This window comes from Eleginops maclovinus, chromosome 16, assembly GCF_036324505.1.
Source record: "Eleginops maclovinus isolate JMC-PN-2008 ecotype Puerto Natales chromosome 16, JC_Emac_rtc_rv5, whole genome shotgun sequence".
NCBI classification, from domain to species: Eukaryota; Metazoa; Chordata; class Actinopteri; order Perciformes; family Eleginopidae; genus Eleginops; species Eleginops maclovinus.
This window is the reverse complement of record NC_086364.1, coordinates 10851437-10871611: the sequence shown is the minus strand read 5'-3', so window position 1 is coordinate 10871611 and position 20175 is coordinate 10851437. Positions and strand designations below refer to the sequence as shown.

Below are 20175 nucleotides of genomic sequence, written 5' to 3'. Positions count from 1 at the left end.
GATGAGGAAATGAATGAACAGTGCAAGAGGCAGTGGTTCATTCATGCTGGTTGATGTGCATTTTACAAGCCTTGTATCTCATCAGCAGACAGGACTTACATCTATATTGCATGTTCCGCTGGGACTCTTTATGTATGCTTTAAATATTAATACTGCATTACTGTGATGTGGTAGGAATGATAAGTAGTCCTTAGAAGCTAGTGTGAAGTGGTGGTCTCCTTTTAAGGAAATTCTAGTCTAAGTATTATTTATATTGAGACACATGTCATATATCGGTGTATATAGGCAACACTGTCTCATATAAAAAACAATCCTCTGCAACATAACTGCTTACTCAATTATATTTCACGGGAAACATATAATGCTTTGGGTTTGAACAAAAACAGAAACGCATCAAAACTGAAAATGTCATCGATTGGCTTAAAATATGTATATTTGCTACTAATGTTAAAAAGTCAACATTGACTTGAGATTTAACCCAGGACACAAAGAGCGTTCTCCTGGATAAATGTATAGTGTTTGTCTGACCCATTTATCCCTCTTGACCTTATTTTAAAGTGGACCTCAGCATAGTTTGAAGAGAAATATATGTGTGATACATCAAAAACAAGTTTAGTCTGAGAGAAAATAAGTTTTCCTCGAAACATATGAGAGTACAGCGTTATTTTTAGGCTGATATATGAAAAATCTGTTTCAATAAAACAATCACACGCAAGAGGAGACAGAGGTTTGCTTTAGCCAGATGAACAGCATTTATCATTGCTGCGGGTGGTGTAGCTGTCTGTCCCCTGCAGACTGACTCATGCACTGCTGCCATTTGCTCTGGGCCACAAGTTGATTAAGTCACATATTGAGAGGAGCTACCCCCCCTCTTTAAAAGTGAATTAAGGGGCACAGAGCTTTGATGTGCCGATTTACAGGTCTTTGTTTTCTATCTTTAGCCCTGCGACTGTGTTTTTCCTCCTACTCTTGCTCCTTTATCTCACACCGAACAGCAACAATTACATCTGGCCTTTTGCTACCCCCCACATGAGTACGGCTTCATGGTGACCGCTCACTGCCGAACCATCCACCTGAGACACAGCTGCACAGTCCCAGCCAAGCTTGCACTAAGCTAAATCCCTGACATCACAGCATATTAGCATCAAACACATTTCCCTGATGTCACCGTTTAATGACTCTTCACACCTGTCTTGTGATTCTTCACCAAAAAAGTCACTGTGGCCTCTCACCAAAAAAAATTTAGGCTACATAATTCATCGCACTTCTTTCCACTGATATTGTCTATGAGGGCAACATGAGATGAGCCAGCCAGTGGTCATTTATCTTAATATGAGCGGTTAACTCGGGGCAGGCTCGTCACAAAAACAAAGCTATCCCCATGAACCTCCTCTTATTCTCCCACTCGCTGAGTTGATTTTTAGGAATACATTTCGCCCTCTCGTTGAAACCTTAATTACTTCTAAAGGAGATTAAATTATATGTAATTATTATGATAATATTTTCATTTATTCAAGATAACAGGCAGACTTTAGAGAACACAGAATTTGTCGGGAGAGAGCAATCTGCCTTACACAGTCAAAGTTATCAATGCGTGAAATCAGGAATCCTGACGGCAACAAAATGTAATCTTTTTCATACAGAGGGGACAATAGAAGGAGATGCATACTCTAAGTCTTCTTCTCCACTTTAATTAAAACAGCTCACTGAATATCTCCCTCTCTCACTCCCCAACCCCCTTCTCTCTCTTAAGTGTAGAGGGCCAATTCTATCTCTATGCAGAATCTAGTTATTTTCCTCGCACTGAACGTGTCTTAAGCCCTGGCCCTGGATCTTTGTTGAGCAATTGCTTTTTCTTGCAAATTTTTATTATTTTTCTCTCCCTCCTTCTTTTCCCTCCTTTATTGAAATGGAGGTGGCATAACTGGGAGATATATTGTGATTACATCTGGCAGGCTCCAAACAAAAACCTTACATTGACAATTGGATGGTGGGATTCATAAATGTGAGGATGGAAACAGTGGGGTGAGGAAATGGGTAAGAATAAGAACTTTTTTGGGATGGACTTAAAGGTCACGAATAAAGATGCCCTTTAAAAATGTTCTAGTGTAAGCGCAATGATCCAGTGGTTGCTTACACGTTACATTCATCTGAAATACAACTCTTTTTGTTCCCTCTGGTTTAAATCATTTACGGTGTGCGATGATAAACACTGAATGTTTTTTGTCATAAGGTCTGGATTTGTATACAGCTCTTCAGTGAATCATGTCACAGGATTTATATGCAAGTCTTCTCTGGAAATGCTGCCTTGACTTTGCAGAAGAGCAATGTAGTAAAGGGTGATTGAAAGGACATTCAGACAAAATTCACCAATGACTTCATGGGAGAGAGAATCAGCTGGCAAGAGACAAGTTGGCATTTAGAAACTGGATAGAGGTAAGAAAGTGCACGTTTGATTTTCACTACCAGTCCAGTTAATGAATGCTGCACTTACACATTCCAAATGCCTCATTATCTGCATACTGTACTTTTTGTTTTGCATATATGTTAAATACATCTTACAATAGTCAGGCTACAGAGAGCTTTTTTTAAGGTGTCTTGCTGCCACAATGGCATTGAGGACGATTCACAGCCCCGGTTTCCTCCTTGTTTTGCAGTCACTCCTACTCACCCCCATTTTCCTCTCCCCTCCCACCTCTCCTCTCCCCTAAAAGTCTACTAGCCCGAGGGCAGGTAGGGCATCTCATTGTGGTAGTTATAGTCCGGGCACACTTTTTGGACCAGACGGTAGTCCGTACTGTAAAAGGAAATGTAGATACAGATGACCTTGAAAGGCTTGGAGCAAATCCAGGACACGTGGCTCTGAATCTGCTCCTGAAAGCAGGTCTTGGATGGGTCGTAGTTGCAGAGCGAGGTGCGCTTGCTGCGATCCACCTTTTCATAGTCCACACGGCAGTTGAAGATCTTTGAGTCCTTGGGGTAGACTACGCTCTGGCGCTCCAGGTCAAACTCCACCGCCTTGACAGGTGGAACCAAGCTGACTGAGATGTTGCCCTGACCCGTGGAGTTGTGACGGAAGTAGACGCTGAACGTGCCATTACCGTGGTCCACAATCTTTCCGGTGATTAGCAGGTTAAGCCTCACCGTCTTGATATTGGAATAGAAGTCTCCCCAGCCAAACATCTTCTTGAACTTGCCGGTCTTAACGATGGGCCGGCGTTTGACCCTGGAGCTGGAGGCATCGGGTTTGAGCAAATCACTCCCCAACATCTCCCAGAACTCCTGTTTAGAAAATTCCTGCTTGGAGAAAGGGACTGGGGAGCGGTAGGGCAGCTCCAGAGATGTGGTGTTAGCAGCTCTGCTCTTACTTTGGAGCATCCAGCGGCTCAGGGGCGACAGGGGAGCCTGCCCGCTCAGGAGGCCCACTGTCTTGGGGAAGTCGTCTGAAGAGGTCTTGGTGCTGGAGGAGTCGTCTTCCTGACACAGGACCACCTATAGAGAGTAGGTGGGGGATGGAAGAACGAAATAGAGAAAGAAAGTAGGCAGTTATCAGCAAGGTAGAAAGAAACGTGGACAGAAAACAAATGAAAGGCTTAATCGATACTTAATTTACCATTCATACCTCTAGTGGTAGCCGCCATGACATTCTATCAATGTTATATATATATAAATAAATGCTTTAAGTTTTGCAGGTATTGCTATTATTACATTCTTTTGTTTACCCCGGCCGTCAGAGAAAATTCTCCTTTATGTCTAGTTTTCGCAGAGCCGATATAATTCCCTAAGCTCTGGAGTAATGGGCTCATATGCCTCCTTCGAGCTACTTGAGGCCAGAGGGATCAGAGAAAAGATTTAAACAGAAAATCCACACTAAAACTGAATTCACATCAAGTGTGTTACTCCTGTGGTCTCGGGCAGTTAAATCAATATTTGTGAAGGTGGACAATTTTCTACAAAGTCTATAATCCTGTAAAACAATAAAGCTCTGTCATTAAGAAACACTTTCAAGAGTTGTTTCTCTGACAGCAAAGATGTTGAGGTTGATTTATGCACTTAGAAAGTGTCTGGATTCACCACGATGAGGAGCATTCATTCTGAAAACTACCTTCTACATCCTCTAAGGTACTATAATCATGTTTTAGCTCATTTTAACTCATTAACTAATTCAGATAAGGTCACTTGAAGAAAATCTAATTGGAGAGAAATTCCAAATGATTCCAAGCCTTATAAACTGAAACTCCAAGTGAACACTAGGCTGTTTTTCCTGTTTTAAAGTGTGCTTTTTCTTAAGCACATGTGGTGTGAGTCTGAGAACAGGGGAAACTATTATTGCCTCGAAAGATTTGGTTGGAGGATCAAAGAGTTTTAGGAAAGGAAGCTGGGCAAGCGGGTGGGGCCCAAGAATAAAGTGTTATGTCCAATTAAGACCGCCAGTGTTTTAATTAAAGAAAAAAATCTACATCGGCACACACACAAAGCTGTCAGACGTTAACATCAACCGAGTGGAGGAGAAAAGGAGAGAGGGAGATAAGAAAGTGCTGCTGTGCTCAGCAGTAGCTTTGTGAGGAGTGTGTGAATGTGAGAGCAAAGTACTGGGTAATTATTTAACGGTAATGATCTATTAACAGGTAGCTTCTGATGTGTCATTCAAGTCACCAGCATTATTGTGTCTTTTGCCAGAGGAGAACTCACCCACATGTCGTTTGTGAATTTGGTGTTGTCAACGCGAACAATAAGTGATGCAAATGCAGGATAAGTTTGTGTATGTGTGCTCTACCCGGAGAGATTTTACAATGATGCATAATGCATGCATTCCTGTCTGTTCTCTGATCCATCTACTGTCTTGACTGCCAGGGCTTTCTTATACAGGCTTAGTCGGGATTATTAAGTCGGACTCATTTTATTCCATTGTATGCAGGTTTTTTAAGCTCGCTCAGATTTGTTCAGTTGCGCTGCAGTCAGTCAGAGATATTGATATTCTGTCCCTCCTAAAACATGTATTTCCTTTCATAACAACGCGTATCGCATTTCAACTGCCTTGCAAGGATTCCCGCTGATGTGGTTGTGGTCTGGTGATGGGACTCAGATGAGAGGACTCCCCTCCTCCTGTTATCTGGCCCGATTACCACTTGGGTGTTGCAGGCCAGACGTCCCCTGCTCTAGTTACCTGTCTGCTGCTACGCTACACTGCCGCTCACATCATTCAGCCTCTCCACCGGGGCCGTTAACTGTCTTGACAAGGACTTCTTCCTCTTGAATCAGATAGTTCTGATAGCTTCTTTGAGAATCCCAAACTCATTAATAATGAACAACGGTGAGGTGCTGAAGACATATTGATTGTAATCTTTTCAGATGTGTCTTTGTTTTTTCAGAGGGGCAGTTAAGGGCAGGCAGGATGACTTTGATTACAAATACATCATTCCCCACAGCTCCTATTGAAGGACAAGCGTGTGTTGGATTTCTGTTCTTCAATGAGCTGGTGGCTGCTGGGTACAGAAGGCAACACTCTGCCTGCCTCCCCAGATAGCACTTAAGATCTCCCGCGGTGTGTAAAAAATGGCCCTTTAGGGTTCTTGAAAAATATGTTGCTCTTCATTTCTATAAAACTGCCCCTTGCTTTTAAGATCCAGATCATTTTGCCAACACTGCTGCTTTTCTAGAGAGGCTCTCAGATGGCACCAACACTCTTATCCGAGCAAAAACATATTGCAGAATGCTTTGCTGTACAGTAGCCTTTAAATTGAGCAAGGCATGGCTCCCTCTCTCTCGCACAGTCTTCATTAAAAAGCCTGAGAGGACAGGCAGCAGGAGGAGAGATGAAGAGAGCATTGGGCTATTGTTGAACAGAAGACTTAAGTGTCTGGCACTGCTAGAGGTGTCAAATTCAGTGTGCAGCATCATTGTCAAAGACAAATGTTAAAATGAGCTTAAAAAAGAAATAGAGCACCGAGCAAGAGCTGCAATTATTACTTCAGTGTGAGAACACATGCCGTGTGGCTGTCCACACCACCATGTCTTTAAATGCAATTGTGGCTTAATCTAAATGTTCTCTAACATTGTTTTTTTTTACATATCTTTGCATGTTTTCAAACCCTAGGATATTTGCTGAACAATGCATCTCTAAGGTTGCAGAAGTCACGCATTATACTGCAGCACAGAACATATTTTTCATCATTAAATATTATAACAATCACTATTTTACACTCCATTCTGAAAAACTGCCTACTACTCCAATTCTCTTGCCGCTCTGCATTTAACTAGCAGAGTATATGAGGTGTAAGATTTAACTATCAGCACGCATCCAACTTTGCCTTATGCAGTGTAAGCAAGTTGAAATGTTGGAGGAACACCCCTGAGTTCCCTGTTGTTTTCGCAGTGCTTAAAGATAAATGCATTACTCTACTTTAGTGGAATATTCATACTTGAAAACAAGCGTACCGCAACATTGTTTTGTTAACAGTGAAACACTTTTGTCCAAGAAGTCATCCTTTGATGATGCACCCCAAGTATTATCTATTTTTTCAGTGACTACTGTTGTAACATTAAAGAAGTGATTTGTCAAGTTTTGTCAAAAGGAATATTATTTAGGGCTGCAGCTTTTAATGTCAAAGGTTTACTGTTTACTATGTCTGGTTCAAATGTGCACCATCCCCATTGTGAACCACATTTAAATGCCAATTGAAAGCCCTGTACAAGATATTTTCAGACCAAGTTTGTTTTGCTTCATGAAGCTTGGCAAGATGTATCCCAGATTTAAGTACTGTAGGCAAAGTGTGGGCGATGGGCAATCAGGTCTTAGTGAGGGGGCGGAGGTTCGGTGATTTTGTCATTTGTCATGTGCGCTAAGTGAGTCAGTGAAACGGCTGGAGAGGATGGGAGGTGGCTGCAGGCTCTGTGGCAGTGGTAATTGTGAGTCATTCAGCCTCACTGAGCACAGGCCCCAGGCCTCTCTCCCAGCAGGGAGTGTGCTGAGGGAAGTGATCCTCACCAGCCTGCCAGCTTCACAGGCAATAATCAGCCTGTTACAGTGACAGGTACACCATTTTAACCCCTTTCCCCAGAAGCACACTATAGTTTTAATGCAGCAGAGAGATCAGGGAGCCACTTAACTGGAATCTGTGCCATAACTTACGCAGAAGATTGTGACTGACAACAAACCAGTGTGTCTACCAAAGGATATTCTTACAATTAAGACTCCCACTTTAGTTTCACTATTTACACTTTACTTAAGTTGAGGTAAGTTAGTGGAGATGAACTAGCGGTGGAGACATCTGCAAATGTTGTATTTCTGAATTTCCGGGGCCGGAGCTCAAAAGAAAATGGTTATGATAATTGATTAACTGTCATTAAAAACACTTAATATGTTCTCAGTCCAGCTTCTCCAATATGAGGAATTGCTATTTTATAATTTTAAGTAAAAATATTTAAGTTTTTAGTTTGTGGGCTAGAAAAAAACAAGCAGTTTGGAAATGTCTTATTGGACATTAAATCAGGGCATTTAAATAGATATAATCATGTATTCATTAATACCGCTGTACAGAGTATTTATTTATACTGAATATGTAGTAATAAGACTGGATAAGAATTTAAAAGGTGATAATATACAATTGTAGATACAACTAGCTTCTGCTGCCCCCAGGTGGAAAATAAGTCAGCGTTTGCAGGTTTAAAGACAATATTGACTGTACCTTTAACAATATTCTGGATTGTTGTGTTCGTAACATCATTTTGAGTAAGGGATCAAAATATTTCTACAACTTCTGAACATTACAAGTTTAAATGTGCAGTCTTTGCCCAATTCAATATACTGTATATTTAGGACATATATTTTTCTCTTTCTGTGCACTGTAAACTGCCTTTCTCTATCCAAACCAGCAGACTTACCCTGCAGTTACTTACCTACCTACTGTTTGAAATTGTATTTTTATGGATGCATGATCTGGATTAAAATCCTCGATTGATTGATACAGAGAATCTTCCTGTAGAGACACCCAGCAGGGCTGAAAGCATGCGCTTGTCCTGGGGAGCTGACAAGTTCAATAACCACTCCATTTTCCTCTAGCTGTTGAGTTGAAATCTTCATCTCTAATATGACATCAATTTTTAATTAAAGACCCAGGCAGCTCAGATTTCTTAAGTGTTCGCCAATACTTTATTCTTTTTTTTTCTCTGTCAGCTCTCCCCGTCTCCAGATCTAATATGCTCACTGCAGGAGACTTCTCTGTAACATGATTAAAGTCTGAAATGTCTTTGCCCTTATAACTAATTATTCTTCTGGCTAGTGTAGATCCTAAGAAGAGGTGAGGGAGGGAAAGGTAATTTCACAAGAAACAAGCCATTTGACTCTTAATGAATAACTTATTCCTGCTTCTTGGGGGTCACTGAAGATTAGATCTGCAGTGGGCGAACAAACTAACTACTCTGAATGTTTTTATTCTTTTCCCGATCTAATCTTTCTTTCTGCATCTTCCAACCTCTCCGCAGCTCATTTTGGATAGGTTTACTTCGGTGGTCCCAGTGGGGTTTAGGCTCATTTTGTATGCTCAGAGAGAAACAGGCTCTGAATTGGCTATCACATTTTTTACATTATAAGATATTGACAAACTGGCGGTGCAAGGAGGGTGGAGAGGGGACTGTTTCTCCCCAGTGTGTCCCCAGGGAGCGGGGAGAAGAGCCTCGATAGGGCAGAGCTGATTAAAGCGGTGTTACAGAAATCACACCTGTCTGGTTAAAGAAAGAATCTGCACTTGTCTGAGGGAGGTTCAGGGATGAAAAGTTTCTTGTTGTCTGACTTATTGCTGCAGACTTTCAGTAGGATTTAGAAAAACTACCCAGGAGATTAAAATCACAAATACCCTAACCGTTATGCTTTTCAATCCTAAACTAAAAAGCAATTCAATTTAACTTTGTTGTTAAATTGCTCCAGTAAAGGTCAAATCAAAACAAAAATATTTTAACTGTCAAGCTCCCTCCTGATAGTGTTTGTAAATATGTGAACAGGCTCCAGTCTCCCTTACAGTCGCAGTAAAAGTCCTTTAGTCAAAAGCTTTAAATACAGATGTGGTTGCCCAGGTGGGCCAGATGTACATTATGGTGAACACAAATGCATTGCTACGCTGATTGTCAGTGTTGCAGGCTGCATGCATAAAAGGCTACAAAATACCACACAGCTCGGACAACAGCGCCAATCTGGCACTGCAATCTGCTTCTTTAGCTGAAGTGGAACTTTTTTCTGTTTACCGGCAGTCTTCAGCGCATGCCGCCAAATGTGAGTGGGGGAGTGAAATCTGATCGTGAGTGCTTACTTGTGAAACATTTGACACGCATCCTGACAACAGGTGTGAACTGCAGTCCTCTCAACTGCATTAAAACGTCACCAAAGGGAGGGACAATGTGCTAATGCTTAAAACAACCTACTTGTGAAGTGACAAGGGACCTCTAGCAGTCATGAGAATAAAATCATGACATTTGTTAACTTCCAGTAGCAAAACAAAATTTGTGGAGTGTGTGAAGTCCTGTGGATGTTGTGTGAAGTCCTGTGGATGAACAAACATTGCATACCGTCTGTCTCACCAAGAGTAAAGGTGTCCTTTCACCATGGATGCAATACTTCTTTAACCCTACCCAGGCAGTTATGGCTGTCTAACCAAACTACAGAGGCAACAGCTCAGAGCATTTTCGTATTTGTGTGACTTTTTAATAAACTTAGATCAAATTTTTCATTGGGTTAGCAAACGTCAACACCTTTCATTAAAATAAAACACTATGGCTCCCAACAGTGCAACTGGGAATTGTGGCCTTCACTTAAACTGGACCAACAAAGGGTAAAATAATTGCTTGTCATTGCTGTCATACATATTTAACAGCAATACATTCTCAATTCAGAGATCACTGTACACTACAAAAACTGTTCCTATTATCCATTTATTATAGTTGAAACACTCTTCTTTCAAGCTCAGCCAAATTCCCAGATCCCTGTGGCTGTGTGCTTTTTTAATTGGAAACCCCAGTAAAGACCCTCAGCAGGTCTTGTCTGGACACGTGCACCATGCCGACCCTGAAAATCACTGTACCATCACCGGACTGCACACTGGTAACCTGCACACTAAATGTTCATTCTTGCAGAACACACTGTTTATAGATTGTGTGAGAATATAAATTGGCTTTTGTTCCGGTCTCATTTTGCGGTAGTATTTATTTTGCTGTAGTATCCAGCTTCATCTTCATTCATTGTTAAACTGCACTGACAGCCTTATGTTCCCCCTTCAAATAAACCCACGTCCCCTGGTCCCACATCGTCTTTTCTAATATTCTTTGGATGCCTACTTGAAACGATGAAAATTCAGTCTATATTGACACTTTCCATAACATTTTCACAACGCACTAAAACAACTTTTACTATTGTCAGTTCCAGCCGAAGCTCTCTGAAATTAAAACGTCTCTTATGGATTTTCCCATCCTTAGTTATTCCTCCGTGTGTACGTCAAGCGCATCTTTATCTGTATCCTCTGGGAGTTACACCCACTCATTCTACCCAAGGCTATGAGTAATTTTTCTTTAACCTGTGCACTGTAATCCACCTTACAGTACTCCAACAGGCAGACAGACCTACATATATTCTTCCTGGATCTGCTCTGTCTCCCCAGCATCCTCCCAGAGAGCAATGCCACATTAAATTGTGCTGGTTTTGCGCAGACAACGTATTCTGTCTCAGGACAGCTCTGCGCTTTACCATGAAGGGCTGTCAGTGTGTCAGGGAGCGTGATTTTTCTCTGTCCGTTCCTCTCAGTCTCTCTCTGTCTGTCTCTGCTGTGTGGCCACTGGGAGCCTGAGGGGGGAGGAGGACAGGCTGGGGGGAGCAATGGCAGGCCCCCGCCGGCCTCCTCAATGTGTGGTCAGAAGGGAAGGGGTGCACCTCTGGGGTCACTCTTGCTGTGGTTATGCATAACCCAAGCTGTTTACACCACAGGCAGGACGCAACAGAGGTTATAACCTCAGCACCCCTTCTCAGTTCTTTTATTATTCTTTTTGTCATGCTCCTTGTTGGGTTATTTGTTTTTAACAGCACAAATGCATATGGATGTAATAATTTGAGCAAAACATTAGAAACATAAAGTAAATATTATACCAGATCTGCTGCCAGAGCAAAAAAAGCCACAAGGTCTGAGTGGCTTGAAGAAAACATATGAAATGAAAGGACACAAACAACAATCATGCAATTATCTGAGCAAAGCAACTACTTTAATACATTTAGACTCACAATAAAGGTTATAGCCATGGGCATTCATAAAGTTCAAGGCTGGAGCTGAGTGAAACATGTATAAACTGAACCTTGTGCAGTTTGCAGGCTCAGAAAACTGTGGCCCTGGCTCAGCTTGTTAAATGGTTACGGCTGTTTCATGATTATTTACTTGGTTAATTCAGTAATTTAATTGGATTTTTAAATAGTTTAATACTCTTTTTGCTTGTTTTGTTACATTTACAGTACACACTTAAATATGCTATATAATCTTCATATTGTGGGAAGCTGGAAGCAGCCAATGTGGGCAATCTTTGCTTGAAATAAGGCGATTTATCAAAGTAATTTTATTTTTAGGTCGTGGCTGCTTTACAAATGGGCATGAGTGTGGTTGCTGCATCACACACAATATAGAGTTGAAAATGTCATGCCCTGATGAAAAAGTACAGGACAGATGTCCTCTGCACAATAAACTGTTCTGTCTGTTTCCGCTGTAGCTCTGCAGTCAAACCCTCCTTTATGAGGGAAATTATACAATTATGAATGAGATTTTGTTTCCTGCAGCTGTGTGGGATGTGAGTTGAGTGGAAGCTTATGAGCTCTGACATGCAGATTGCAACAGTGATGGCAAAGAGGAAGACTCAAGAGAGCAAGAATGCCCAAAACAAAAAAAATCTGTATTCACTCGACTGGTGCTGTCTCACATTTATGTCTGCATGCAATATAGAATTGATCAGACAGTGAGATTTTATTCTATTTGTTTTCTCAGGATTAAGGTGGTGTTTCTGCTCAGCGCGGGATGTATCTGGATGGACAAGGTCAGCGACCCTGTGAGGAGGACAGATATCTTAGAAGCATGAATCTAAGGCTTTGTGACATTCAAACATGGAGATTGGAGTCTGATGTGGTTAAAATTTGTGCCAGACAGCCTCTGCTTTTTAATCACTCACACAGATATGCAGGATTGTACATTGTTGCACAATGCTGTCTGGTGGAATTCCACGCAAAGTAAAGGCATTTTTGCTTAGTTTTTTATGGCTTTTGTTGTCTCAGTTGTTGCTCAGTTGGGCTTTGTTATGATTCAAGTGTCCCATTGCTCTCTCTCTAGCCTAATCACAATCCTGTGTTTTGGCTCTGCAAAGCATTAAGTGTAAGAACTGTTTGTTTTAATTGACATGTCATGTTAGAAAGTGTATGTTTCCTTGCTGATGGCAAAGTCAAATAAAGGGTGATGGTAAAGTTCTGAAACTAAAACAACACTGTAACACCACTATATCGTTATGTGTGTCATATATTCTTTGTATTTTTATAACTATAATAAGCACAAAAACCTTGGCATATACATATAAATGTTTTCACTGAGATTCAATCCGCATTGTGCACAGAGCTGCAGAAGTGACACTCAGCTTTCAAGCAGGATGATCAGTGTCCTCATCTGCACTGAAAGCAATCAGAGGGAGTATAGAACCCTTCTGTCTCTCATGGCCAAAGAGAAACTACCTGAGGCTCACGTTGTCCAGAAAATGTGTGTGTGAAAGAGCAGCTGTGAGCCCAACTTAAGGATGTATGAAGAGCGGCTGCATTCCCAGCGATCTCTACCACATGTGGGTTACAGCATGTGCAAGGTAATTTTCTTTCATTATTGGCTCTTTAGTTGGTGTGCATGTGTATTTAACACAATATTAGTTCCGAATTTGTGTTGACTAAGTGAAATGTTTGAAACATTTCAGCTATTTGAAATGATTAGACACGATGATCAACAACAAAAAGGGAATGTGGATTAGGTTAAAAATGGTTTGAAGGGGAGAGTCTGCAGTCTGCAGGTCAGATGCCCAAGGTTGATGCCCACAGATTATTTATTTATAGTTATTCAGGTTGTTGACCTTTGCCCTCCCAGTTTTTACTGCTTTGTCCAGGGATTCAGATTGTCAACCTTGCGCAGTGCATGGTTCAGCAAGAGTTTTAATTGTATGTGGATTTAATTTTTTTGGGTGCAAAGGGAAGAAAACATCTGTGAGGATTGTCAATCAGGTGTATAAGCCTACAAGGCAGATGTTTAACTCATTCCTTTTTTAGCCCTTTACTCGTCTCAGTTCTGCTGAATAACTTCATCAACAGTCTGTACCTCTATAGATACCTCTATTTTCTCAGAGTATTGCATGAGCTAATTTGAATTTACATCTTCTGCATTAATAAGTGAAAGATTATGTCCTAACAAAGACTGTGACATAGATAATAGAACTAAAACAAATTGTCAGTCAGTCGATTAGTCGTTTCACAGAAAAAATCGTATCAGCTTACTGTCGAATTTTTCTAGCAAAAACATTTGGTGGTTCCAGCTTCTTAAATGTGCTTTACTATTGAGCTTTTTTCTTTTAAGACCAAATGATGAATTGATGAATCATGAAATTTAAAAACAGATTATTCCGTAAAGAAAATAATAATTGCAGTTTTCTAGAACATCTTGGATCCATACAACCAATAACTGGCCGCTAATCACAAGAACAGTGAGAGGACATTAAATATGAAACTATCCTCCTGAATATTCCACAGTTTTTTTTCCTGATATACGCATATCAGCCACTTAGCTCACTGAGACAAATCTAGTCAGCTTGCCGAGCATCACAGAAGAAAAATAACTCTAACCGCTGCCAAAAATAAACATAATTTCTCAAGCAGTCAATTATACAACTGAGATGGTTTATATTATTCATAACCCTCCATTCAAATACAAAGAATAATTAACATTTGAAACACATCATTCATCACATAAACAACAACCAGAGAGGCACCTTTTAATACTTGTCTATATTAGAAGTCATTTGGAAAAGGCCCCTGGAGATCTGAAACCTCTCTGAGAATTGCGGAGCTATTACAACAGAAATTCATCCAAATCGAATTTTAATGCATAGTAGGCTTATACGATTATTAATCACGACTCTCTTGAATAATAAAAAGTTACTTAATTTATTAATTGTCAATAATTTATCAATGTCATGGTTCTAATGAATTACCCAAAACCTCCTGCTGAGAGATGTCATGTACATTTTTCATATGGTCTGGCGTGGGAGAAAAAAAATCCCTATTAATTTCATTATCATTAGCCACAGACCTTTCTGGTTATAAAAGGCTGTATAGCCCTAAAGCTCACAGAACCAAGACAACACAGGACTGAATGTTAAGCCTATTATCCCACACTCTTGTATCTAGTTATTCAACGGCTGAAAAGGCACTCATCCGCCATATTTTAAGTCAAAGTGTGGTCCCTTCTCTCTCAGATATCCGTTGAAACTTAATAAATCTGTGTGTTAAGTATTTTACAAGCCCTGTCTTTCAGACCTTCAATCACTAAAAGGGCCATTACTTCCCTGTGAGCACCTGAATAATGCGTTAATAGGAAAATCACAAGGTCATCCTTGAAGGAATGCCGGCACAAACAGATGCATCAAACAAGCACTCAACCTCACTTGAATATTTCCACTGCACTTTTATTTGGAGCTTGCTCATTTCCTGGTCCCTGTGTAACTCAGCCCAAGGGTTTCCGAGCAGAAGACTGTTCAAGTTTTCTCATGTGAATCAAAAGCTGATTTCTCATTAAAGGCTGCTTTTTAATAAATCTGTGAGCTTACATGAAAGAGGAGTGGGCAATCCAAATTTGATAGTATGGTTATGTAATGCTGGTGGTATTCATTAAGACTGCAGAACAGTTCATGTTTACACATCTGGTGTTATAGGTCAGTGGGGGTCCTTAGGGAAGCTATCACGCTTCACTTGGATTAAAGAGAAAAATACTTCATTTTTTTCAGTTTGCCCATTTACAATTCAGAGACTCTGATGAGATTTTCAAAGATATCTCACCACTCACAGTATAAATTCTGTATTTCATCATAACTTAATTCAGAAGGTGAGTCCTCAGAATAAAGATTTTACAAAAAGAGTTTCTAGTTTCATCCTTCTATTGACATGGGAATGTGCTCACAGTATGATTATACATTTCCTTTGTCCACACATGTACAACCACATGGCCATTACCATACAACGTTGTGGTAAATGTTTGAAGCAAATGAATGTCATAAAATAAATCTGCTAAAATGTGCTGTGTCTGGTCCTACTTCGTTGTGTTTGGCCATGTGAGGGTGCAACTGCAGAGTAAAGCTTTCCCTAATTTACATTTGCAGTGTGGTTTGCTGGTGCATGCTGTGATAACTCTGTGCATGCACATCTAACAAGTAATAGCTTTAATATTATTTTGTTTTATTTGGCTCTTTTCTTGCTTTGTCTTAAATTACACCTGCATGTAGCCTACGGTGCAATTTATTAAGGTACATTTTCGTTTAATTATTTCGGTGAAAAATGATGACTTACACGTACAGTTACAAACTTTGAAGTGACTATATATGTCGATTGAGTGATGGGTTTAACAGAACTGTCTCGAAATACAGACGCGGATTGTACCGGCGGCACAGGGCTCCGCACGCTGCCAGTGCGAGTGTCCGCTGGGAATAGTGATAGTGCAGTACCTGAGCCAAACCGGGTCAAAGTGAATGTTATTTAGCCGACTTCACAATTAGAAGTTAATATAACACAACTGTCAACGCAAATGCGTTTGGAATCAGCGAGCAGAGCACCGCAGACGAGACTTATCTCTGCAAGAAACATAAATAAACTACTCTTCAAGCAATGTTTTATTTTGATTAGCATCTCAGCTCTCAGTTTCCACACAATTTTAGTAACCTATAGGCTACTAGGGAGTTCGTAAGTTTTCGCTGCAAAGGGGATGCGGACACCTTACAGTACCGCATGACGCAGGTGCAAGATTTGACACGTGAATTAAAAAGGTAATTTTGTACAAGATGCATAAATATTACAGTGTGACTTTTCTCCACTCCCACTATTTCCTTACCAAACAAGCGGTTCCGTTTAGAAGGAGCAGGATGAAGCCGCGGTTGGGACGCATCATTCCGGCGCGTAAAACCCACAGCTCCCCCTCCCCGGTAGCAAAAAAATTAAAACAAAAAACTCCCGCACAGGGGGTTTTCCTCCTTCAGGAAGATTTTCTTTCTCCGGCAACGGATTCCTCTCGGGTTACGCACGGTCCCATGTCCAAGGCAGGCTAAACTGCAGCTTCCACAAACCTAAAAAACCGCTGAAACCACTTTGAGTCCCCCCTTTTCTGTCTTTTCTGTTAGAGTCAAATTACTTATTTATGAGAAATCCATGAATATGCGGGAGGTTTTTATCATCCATGCAAAAAAATAAAGAGATCCCTGCTCAGAGTAAAATGGGTTGACTGGGAAGGTTGATCATATCTGGTCATCGAAACTGGGGAGATCCTGGAGTGAAGGAGCTGCAGCCTCCTGCAGAAACTCAGCTGAGACTGGCAAGAGCTAACACACGTTTTAACAGTTTCTACTCTCTCTCACTCCCTCTCTCTCCCCTTTCTCTCTCTTTCCCCCTCCCTTATCTCTATCTCTCTCCACCTATCCAGCATCTCCTTCCTTTCCTCTGCCAGTCACTTTCTCCAGCCCATCAATTAATTTAGCATGCAATCAATGAAAACAAATATTAAAATGAATAACCAGTAGCCACACAGCAATTAACATCTGTTTCCAAGCATCTGCCTCTATTTTCCAATCTCTAACTCATATATCTAACGTCAGTTTTTCTACAAAAGCCTGCCCCACTCATCCACTGACGACAGTGTGGGCATTTCTCATCACAGAGCTCACCAACGTGGGTGGGTGAAAATCCTTGATTGGGAAAGACTTGGTCTGTTTTCACACTGTTCGTGTCACAACAAAAATAACTCATGTGTCATAGGATAACTGAGGATGTTAAAACTGCAGCTACAGCAATTTGTCCCAAAGCCTGAACCTCACGCATGTTGTCACTTGAAGCATGATTTTTTTCCCTCCCCACAGATCAGAGAGGGATCTGCTGAAGGGTATCGACGTACTCTCTGAGTACAGATGAACCAGTGACCGACACCTCAAGGGGGTTTGATTGATAAAGACTTTCCCCAATAACGCACAGTTCATTAGGAGCGGGTTAATGGAGTGAAATGCAAGGTATCACTATGCAGGTCCCCTGGCTCCCACTGGCTCCATTTCTGCTTAATTAGACTCAGAGATGGGCTTCTCTCGGTCGCTCTGTCTCGCTGAGTCTTTGCTTTGCATCTCCTTCCAATCACCCAGTAGAAGACCTTGTCTGTATATCTGTCCGTCACCAGGTCAAAACCTGTTCTACCAGTGCTATTTGTCTTGGATCAGCCCATTTCAAATGCTTTGATCTGATGTTTTTTCTGCACCTGCTAATAATGCAGTGGGTGTTATCTGCCTCCGCTAGTGTTTAAGGGTTAATTGATCTCAGTTCTGGGGTTAATTGGCTCGACAGGCCTAATACTGAGGGACCTGACCCCGGAAGGTCAAAGGTCAGAACTGAGGGGGTCACCGGAGAAAATGAGGCCCTGCTGATCCAGTGCGACTGAGATATCAAAGACTTTGGCTGCAGGGAAGTCTTTAAGACGACTGCTCTCTTCCACCCATCTGACTGTGAGCACACATACAGATTTCCTGCTCATTATGATGCACGAGATGGTGATGAAAGATGGGAATGAGCTCATCGACTTAGGAGGTCGCTTGATCGCTCTCTCTCTCTCTCTCTCTCTCTCTCTCTCTCTCTCTCTCTCTCTCTCTCTCTCTTTCTCTTTTTATTTTTATTAAATTATTTCAGAAGCTAAATGTGTCTCTGTATAATGCGAACCAGTCTCTTTAGTTGCCAAGGGTATCAGGGAGCTCTCTGGGAAAGGAAACAGCAGACCTATAAAGGGAGATCCGCTCCCCGGCCCACAATCTGAAGAAACAGCAACCATAATAAAACGCCTTTTAAAATGGGGCACGTTCATTCATACACACACACACTTTCCCTTCTGCACATAATTATAGGGCCATAATTCAGTCTGTTTTCTCTCTTGGGAACAGCCAGACAAGCGGCTGCTATTTTTCACTCACTTGACGAAAAAAGAAAGCAGTGTGGATGCTAAGATACCCATCAATTGCCACACAGGATCGACTTATCTTAATGTCGTTTCACAGACGACTCACATCAGCTTGACAAATGTGTGTTTGTATATTTTCTTTTATTCTGCTTTCCTGCCAAACTCCCAACAATTGTGCTCAATCATTGTATTGCTTGACACGTAATCCTATTTCACAGTGTAATTCAGTTTGAATGAGGAGCTGCAGGCAACAGACAGCCTGGTGAGATGTCAGGGACCCGGGCTGCAGGATGTATGGATGAGGGTTGGCTGCCCTCTAGTGTCTCTGGTCTCTTCTGCACCCCATGATGGTAGGCCAAGCTTCAGTAGCGATGGGGTACAAATTGGCGATGGAGGTCAATTAAATGGTCGGTTCAACGATATATTAAAATACCTCAATTGGTATTTAAGCCTACAGATAGTTTTGGCTTTATTTGTCCAGCTTCTACAAGCCATGAAAGGCAAGTGGGAGAAAAAACATCTGGTGAGGCTATTTCTTTAAATACAGGGTTAAAACTGGGGTTTTTGACAAGAATATTGACAGTAACTATATTTAAAATAAAAGGTAACGTTTATGTTTGCAAAACTTGCTATCAACTATATGTTTTTGTGTATTGAGTGCCTGTAGAATTGAAAGCTCAGCTGGACGATACATGTAGTATGCCTTACTTGTATTTACATGAGGTAGTGGTGCGCTTCAGCCTTTCCTTATTAAAAAGATTATAACACTAAGAATAATTATTCCTTTCAAAACATTTTCCTGTTTCACAGACATAGCTTTTTTTTAAATAACTAAAAGACTGTTCTTAATCATGAACACATGGAGAAAATAATTTATAAAAAATGATAATGCATCTACTAAACAATGGAAGTGCGTTTAGGTCAGGTTATGGTGCTCAGATCATTGCAAATTTACATGGACGATTTACAGCAGCATGCCTTTTTAGAGAAAGTGTCCTTGTGACTTTGAATTATTCACAGAAAAACCATTGAACTTTTTTTTAGTCCAAGAGGGATCAGGACTGTCCCACCAAGTGTTTGACCTTTTAAGCACTTCCAACACAATTTCCTCAAGTCTTCAACTATGCAGATGTTGCTAAAATAAAATGAAAACTATGTTAAATAAAAACAATAAACAGTGTAAGCATTTAGGGTATAGTTGGACACTGAAACTGGGCCTATTTCTTCTTTGGAACGTACATTAAATAAAAAAGGTTTAAAGCGGGACCTGCCATGGCACTTTATCTCTGATCTTAATACATCATGAATTTTATACTGATATTTATTAAGTTGCAATGTCCCTACAAATACATAACAATCATGTGATTCAGATGTGCTTGTTAAACTGAAGTACAAATGTTAGTAAGAGTGAGGATTAATCCTGAGCTCTGGCCGCCACTAGGGGATGCTATAATCAAAGGTAACACATTGGAGTTAATAATCAACTCTGGCTCTGTGCAGACTTCTGCATGCATATCAATAACCATCCATCAAACACGAGAGACTGATGTCTGTCAACATGAACAAAGTTGTGTTTGCTGTAACGGTTTCTCCTATTTTGTGGAGCACATTAGCTACAAGGTAAGATATCTGTCTATTTCTGGCTGGCGTTCCTGGCTTGGGACATTATAGATCGTATCTAGCTTCACGTTTGGAACAAATCTATCTTGTTGCAGTGTGACTCAATCCGATGTATTGCAACATCTGTAAACCACAGTTATATCAGGAGAGGGGGACTTTATTGTAAAGAACTGTCAGATTAAAACAAGCAGTTACTTTCTCTTTCTATGTCCCAGCTTTTTCCCACCACCCCCCTTTCCCCTGTCTTAATCTTTGATCTTGGAGTTATAAATGTAGAAGGCATTTGAAGCTAACAATGGACTGATTGAATCTCCATGAG

At 40.9% G+C, this 20175-nt stretch overlaps 1 protein-coding gene across 1 annotated transcript; it reads right to left on the bottom strand.

Moving 5' to 3' along the window:
- Nucleotides 1–2713: 2713 nt before the first annotated feature.
- LOC134877685 (neurexophilin-1) lies at nt 2714–16366 on the bottom strand. Its single transcript, XM_063903277.1, has 2 exons — nt 16143–16366; nt 2714–3492 (listed from the first exon to the last, which is right to left on the bottom strand). Exons 1-2 carry the CDS (start codon nt 16197–16199, stop codon nt 2719–2721), a joined length of 831 nt encoding a protein of 276 aa, XP_063759347.1. The 5' UTR covers nt 16200–16366; the 3' UTR covers nt 2714–2718.
- Nucleotides 16367–20175: the final 3809 nt, after the last annotated feature.